This window comes from Gavialis gangeticus, unplaced genomic scaffold, assembly GCF_001723915.1.
Source record: "Gavialis gangeticus isolate Ggan-Ray unplaced genomic scaffold, GavGan_comp1, whole genome shotgun sequence".
Taxonomy (NCBI): domain Eukaryota; kingdom Metazoa; phylum Chordata; order Crocodylia; family Gavialidae; genus Gavialis; species Gavialis gangeticus.
Genome location: NW_017729008.1, coordinates 32992405 through 32998780, shown reverse-complemented (window position 1 = coordinate 32998780; position 6376 = coordinate 32992405). Strand labels below are relative to the sequence as shown.

Here is a 6376-nt window from a genome sequence, read left to right as displayed (position 1 = left end):
GGCTGCTTAGCTGAAGCGTTCACATATCCCAGTTCAGACTGACCATCAGATTGGGAGCTAGGAAGGAATTTTATGGCCAGATTAGATTGGCAGAGACCGGAAGAGGTTTTTCGGCTTCTTCTACAGCATCCACGGCCAGCTGGGATCATCTGGACCCGCCACTGCTGGGTAGTGTCAACACCTCTTGCCTGTTTTCTGTGATGCAATAATTTAGTCCAGCCAAAGTCCTTATACTTAATACAGGCACCTGGATGAAAATGCCATGTATTACAACATTTTGGACTATAGAATCTAGCAGTCCGTCCTCACCTTAAACTCTCTGAAATTTTGGGAGGACTTAGCCAAGAGTATTTATGTATCTACATTTACTGTTTGCACACTTTAGAATAAGAAAATCAAGAAATTGTGAGGACATCTCATTTGTCACGACCCCTGCCAAAGTAGGATTTCTTATGCAAAAGATACTGCTACTTGTGTTTTGCTATGTTTTGTAACCCTGAGTTTTTTGTTAACTAACAGGAATGACATCCTGGGTGTTGAGAATGCCTTTAATTACTACTAAATAACTGGATTTTATAAGCAAGAATATGCTTCTTTCTCTATAAAACAGTACAGGTGGCTCTGCCACATTAAATCCATAGAAAAAAAGATTTGCTCTGTCATTAATACAACTGTAAAGGCTTCATGGTCCACTGTTGTTGACTCATAGTAGGTGACAATATTGGGAGAGGGCAGGAAAATTAGGATGACAGTTCAAATTCCTGGTTTCCAAAAATATTGCAAACACTGCTTTAACAATGAAGAAGACTACAATCAATACCTGTCTGCTGCTGGAATGGTGAAGAGGCTTTCTAAGGACTATACTGATATTGCTGAGTCAAAAAGTAAAATGCGGAGACAAAGTAAAAAGGGCCTACATTATCAAACCATGTGCATCATTCATCCTGGGAAGAAAAGAAGTATACCTTAACTATGAGCATAATCAAACATGGTAAAAAAAGGCACAAAAACAACAAAGACTTAATTATTATTATTTAACATGTTAAAAATATGGTCACATCAAAATAGGATACACAGTTATAAAACTGTTGCAGATGACGTAAGAAAATAGTGTGTATATATTTTATATATAAAAAATCTACAGTATTTACTAGTGTTGATACATATTTTGGAGCAGCCTTGTGCTGTTTGCACAAAGTAAATTGTACAGCTTTATTTATAATGTATCACAGAACCATGGTTAAACTTTGGGATTATTATGCTTAGCCATATTAATATATACAGACATTTCTAAGCTGCTATAAGCAATCAAAACTAAGGTAAGCCCAAATAATATTTAGCATCACAATTTCAATTTTAGAGTTTCAGTGTAGTGCCTTGCTACTGTTATTTCTCTGCAATTATTTTTTAAATATAAAATTGCCCAGTTTATTAAAAATTACATCAGGCTCCTTATATACACAAAAAAGTTTGTGAAATATCCTAACTAAAGATTGCTTCCATTAAAAAAAATTACTTCTGTACCTTACAACTTAGAGAGCCAACCTGCAGCAAGAATAGGCACTAAAGCTCAATCTTTAAAGAAAAAAAAAGTTATGTTTTCTAGCGTTCAATGTTGCATTCAGTGTATACTGCTAACAAACCCTTCAAAACACCTCCCCAACACCCAGCCTGATTCTGATGCTGCTGTTTTGGTATTTAAGAGTTAGAAATCTCTTCTGTTAAGAGCCTGCAAGGGCTCAAACTCGCCAGGCTCTTACAACCTTTCACTCCCATTAGCTTCAATGAGTGCTCAGCACCCTCCACGTGGTGTTCAGCAGCTCAGAGGATTGCACCCTAAGAATGCCGCTTTTTCATTTCACAGTGGATGAAAACAAAAGGAAAGGTAGTTACAAAAGGCTGCAAGCACTAACCAGTGACATTTAAATGACAAGGAATCTAGGAAACTTCCTATTAACAGTCTGGGTCACTTTAGTATAAGACATTACACAAATTTTTCTCAACAGCCTAACGGTGCAGAAGCATTTGCCCAGCCATGGACATGAGCCTACTGGCTCTTTGGAAAAAGGAGGGCAAAACATAGTAAGGTACTGACATGACAGAGCTTAAGAGGGCTGCATGTCTTACTCCCAACACGTCAAGGGGCTGGCAATTTTTTTGTACCTATAAGAGGACTATTTGGCAATCCAGTAGTGTACCCTACAACTGACTTCCTAAGTCTGACTCCTTGGCATGAGCATCATGCCAAGAATGCAGGATTACTTCTGCATCTGGCACTTTGCATGTTGTGCTCAAACACTTCGGAGGACTTCAACAGGGACACAAAGCATCACATTGTGAAACTGGATTTGGGTGCAAAGGTAGAAAATCTGTGCCAAAAGTTCACCCATACCCTAGAGACATGCTGTCCTTATAGACTGCCCTGATTTTAAAGCACCATTGTTGGCCAGATCAGACACCGTTTTTGGCTTCATGGTTTTCTGTCTGCCTGTTCCATTTTCTTATAGAAAAGGCAATTCAATAGCCAAAAAGGAGAGGAGATTACCTGGGCAATATCATCCCAGGTAAGAATACATTAATAATCCCAAAGCATCTCTCCAACTCAGATCAGATTCTGGGTTACTGAGGCAGTTGATACCTGAATAACAGGAAGAGCCCATTCAAAATGAATGGGTTCATTTATCAAATAAATTACACATAAAATAATTAAACTGAAAAATACTTCAAATTTAGCCCAAGAGTAAATGCATCTACATTTTAAACTCTTTAGTTCTTCTCCATATATATATATATATATATATATATATATATATGCAGAACTCTTTAGGTCTTCTCCACATAAATATGTGTGTATGTGTGTATACATATATATACACATACACACACACATACACACACACATAAAGTTTATGCATACAAGCGCACACATATAATTATACAGTGCATTGTAATGTCAAACTACAGCTTGAAAATGTGTTACATGTGTTAGGCAAATAGATCATTTCTCTACACAAGTTACTTCAATTTAAGAAACAATGGTAGTATCGGCCATGTTATGCATATGACGCTATTGCTATTGCTATGCTTATCTGCATTAGATCCCTTTCAACGGGCTCAATGCAGGTTTAAGCGCTCAACTAGTCTCCAGTCAAACTGTGAAACTGCTCTGAAATAGATTTCTTATTTCTCAGAGACTTGCATGAACTGTCCAAATTCTGTATAAAATACTGATCTGGATAATTATAAACACAGCACTATCTCTTTAGTGTTTTTGGTTCCTGTCTTTTTCAGCTAGCATAGATTAGTTTTCACAGAAGTATTGATTCATGCATAGACAACCCATCACTTCGGCTTCTGTGGGGCTGGACATGGGATGATGGGCTTGAATATTGATATTGTGGTGAACCATATTCTTCCAAGGTTGGTGAAGTTCTGTATCTTATTGAACCATCCACGGAAACAGTTGGAAGATTATGGTCATGAAGAGGTGCTGCCTGAAAGGATGGATATTTCTGTAAGTTATCCAAGTGGCTTCGGTTAGCATCTTGGTTCCAAGGCTGCCCGTATGTTTCAGGTCTGTGCACATAGGGAGCATCTGGCCACACTCTGCTGGAATAATCCACTGGAGGAATTATGAATTTGACGCTGGTAGGTGATCTAGAGCTGCTGGGATAGGCATCAAAAGGCAGAACTTCTATTCTATTAGGAGTTGGAGACAAAGGATTTTGGTGATTGGCAGGATAAGAGTTCATATGTGGTTTATCAGGAAAAAACTCTGTTGAAAAGACAGAACCGTACGGTCTACTAGAAGGGCTGGTTCGATTCCCATGATTATACTGAGGAGATATAAAACCAGAATTCATTATATTGGAGGCATGCTTTGGAGAGTTTCCATGGTAAGTAGGTGGGTTATTATAAGATGGCAGTGGTGGTTTTACATTCAATCCATGACTTGATCCATCAGATTGAGATGAATACCGTGGGGTTCTCAGTTGTGAATTGAAGGCATAATTGCTGGATATTTTTAGTGGACTAGGGATTTTTTCCACTTGCTTTCTAGGAGAATTAGAGTACATTACATTCCTGGGACTGTGCACGTGAGCTCTCTCTAGCTCTTCCTCAACAAGATTCTCATTCTCATGGTCAACTTCAAGAACATTGTCATACTGTGATGCGTTAGACCCTCGCTTACCTTCATCAACATCCAAAACCCTTATCTTTTGCTTTACATTCAATGGCTGTGGTTCTCCGGGACTTGGTGGCATGCCTGAAACAGAATGGATTACTGTTCTACCTTTGACCTCAGCATTAAATCTGGTGGTCTTTTCAATAACTTTGATATCTGATGGTTTATTCCACTTAGGTACAAATTCCCTTCTTGGGTTTGAAGTAGCATTCGAATTTTGGTTAGCAGCTGCATTATTGTATTGCCTGGAAGTGTCTTGTGCTGTTGGCTGAGGCTTTTTTCTGATATCTATATCATTCTTGGAGTTCCCACTCCGTGTATCCAGGGGCCCAGACTTCTGTTGTTTGAATGAAGGCCTCTTTTCCAGGGAATTCATTCTTCTCCTGTTATTTGGTGAATTTGCTTGAACTTCTTCAGAAGACGGTTTTCTCTCTGTCCTCTGTGCTGCCTGTGTACCAGTATTGTTCTGTCCATTGAGCATGTGAGTAAGGTTAAGCACACCAGGCTGTGGGTCTGGTGGAATTTGTCCCAATGGCTTCTTGGGAAATTCATCATCTTTACCTAAAAAGAAGACAAAGAACAGTAACATTAGAGTGCATTAATTGTTTTTGTATACATACCCACCCACTGAAATCATTACTTTAAGTAATCTTTAATTCATATCTCACTCTAGAGCCTTGCAGCCAGATTCTGTTTAAATCTTGCTGATTCATGCTGCTTAATGGCTCAAAGATACAGCTTTCTGTATGTACCCACACAGCTAAAATTCTCATTTAGGATGTCAGCATCTCATATCTCCATTCTCCGCAACATCTCTCCCTCTCTGACCTTGAGAAATGGAGCCTTGCCCTGCTCATATGCATCTAGAAGGCTGCAGCAAAGACTATTTTCCTAGCCTGTCACTTTTTCCATGTCACTGTTCCTTTTCTTTGCATCCCTCCAATGGGTCTGCCTTCTCTCCTCCATCATATATAAGCTGCTTCTCTCCACTTTCAAGGCCTTTCAGGCCCTAGCCCTGCCCTGTACCTTGTCTCTTATTTAGGAAATTAAAGTCCAACTTCTAGCCAATCCATGTATTTATCATGGCTTTTGTTACACTTGCCAACAAGACTTCCTATCATGGGTTTGTTAGACTTGCCAACAAAAGCCTTCATGCTCATTTCCCCCACATCTGGGGAGAACTCACCATTATTATTTGCAGTGACACTTCACTGCTTTCTTTAACCCTTTGTTAAAAAATCTTCTGTGCTGTAGTAATAAGAGACAACATCACTTGGAGATTCTTCCTAGGTGCTTGCTTTATTTATTTAATTATTTAAGTTCTCTGCCATTCTACGTATAAGAGAATTGGTTTGAATACCAAAGGACTTATAGCCTCCATCACTATAGTATTCAAATGTGAACACTAAGGGTAAAAAATAGATGTCGCATTTTGATTCTGATTGATCAAAACCTGGGAGCAGCAAAGCCCTTTGCACACAGAGCTTATCCCTGGAATGGATGGTAGTTAACTCAAATTAGCTGCGATTGTCCTAGGAAAAATGTGTTATTTTGGACACGTGAAGTGAGATAATGGGCTTTTACTGCAAGATCCACAGTGCTGGGGGATATCGGAGGTCTGCTTTTACCATAACGTTTTTGTTCTGACTGAGATGCCATTAAAAGAACAGCATTTGCAAGGGGAAGATATACGTGGAAGACGCTCTCTTTTGGTTACGAGCACATATCAGCCCATATGCCATGCTTAATTGCTAGTCTCTTAAGAGTCAGTGCTAGTCCAGACTGCACCCATGAAAAAGAATTCTAAATAATGAAATGATAGCTCTGCCGTCTGTCTGATGATGCTTATATTACAGTTCACACAAACCTTTCTGCCTAAGGCCAGGCACAGATAGACTGATTTAAAAATGGCAGAACCCAATCTAAGATTTGTGCCCCGCTGTTTATAGAAAAATCACGCAACTTAAATTGACTCTGCCTCTGGCTTTGTGAATGTCTGTACCTAGCCTAAGTCATCCTCTCCTTCCCCAAGTGAGGTATAGGTGACCCTTGCCATTCGCAGGGGGATACGTTCTCGTATCCCCCATGAAGGTCAAAATCTGCAACTAAGGCACTGTGTTCATGAACGGCATTTGAGTTCATGAACTCGGTGCCCCTGGCAGCTGGGGGGTGGGGGGGTGGTGTGCGTGG

At 39.6% G+C, this 6376-nt stretch overlaps 1 protein-coding gene across 4 annotated transcripts in view; it reads right to left on the bottom strand.

Moving 5' to 3' along the window:
• Positions 1-1015: 1015 nt before the first annotated feature.
• Positions 1016-6376, bottom strand: part of USP6NL (USP6 N-terminal like) — a 222427-nt gene continuing 217066 nt past the window's right edge. For all 4 annotated transcript variants that reach the window (XM_019509570.1, XM_019509571.1, XM_019509573.1 and 1 more), the window contains one exon: positions 1016-4747. In XM_019509570.1, coding sequence (XP_019365115.1) covers positions 3309-4747 — 1439 coding nt within the window. In that variant the 3' untranslated portion in view covers positions 1016-3308. The remainder of the gene's footprint in view (positions 4748-6376) is intronic.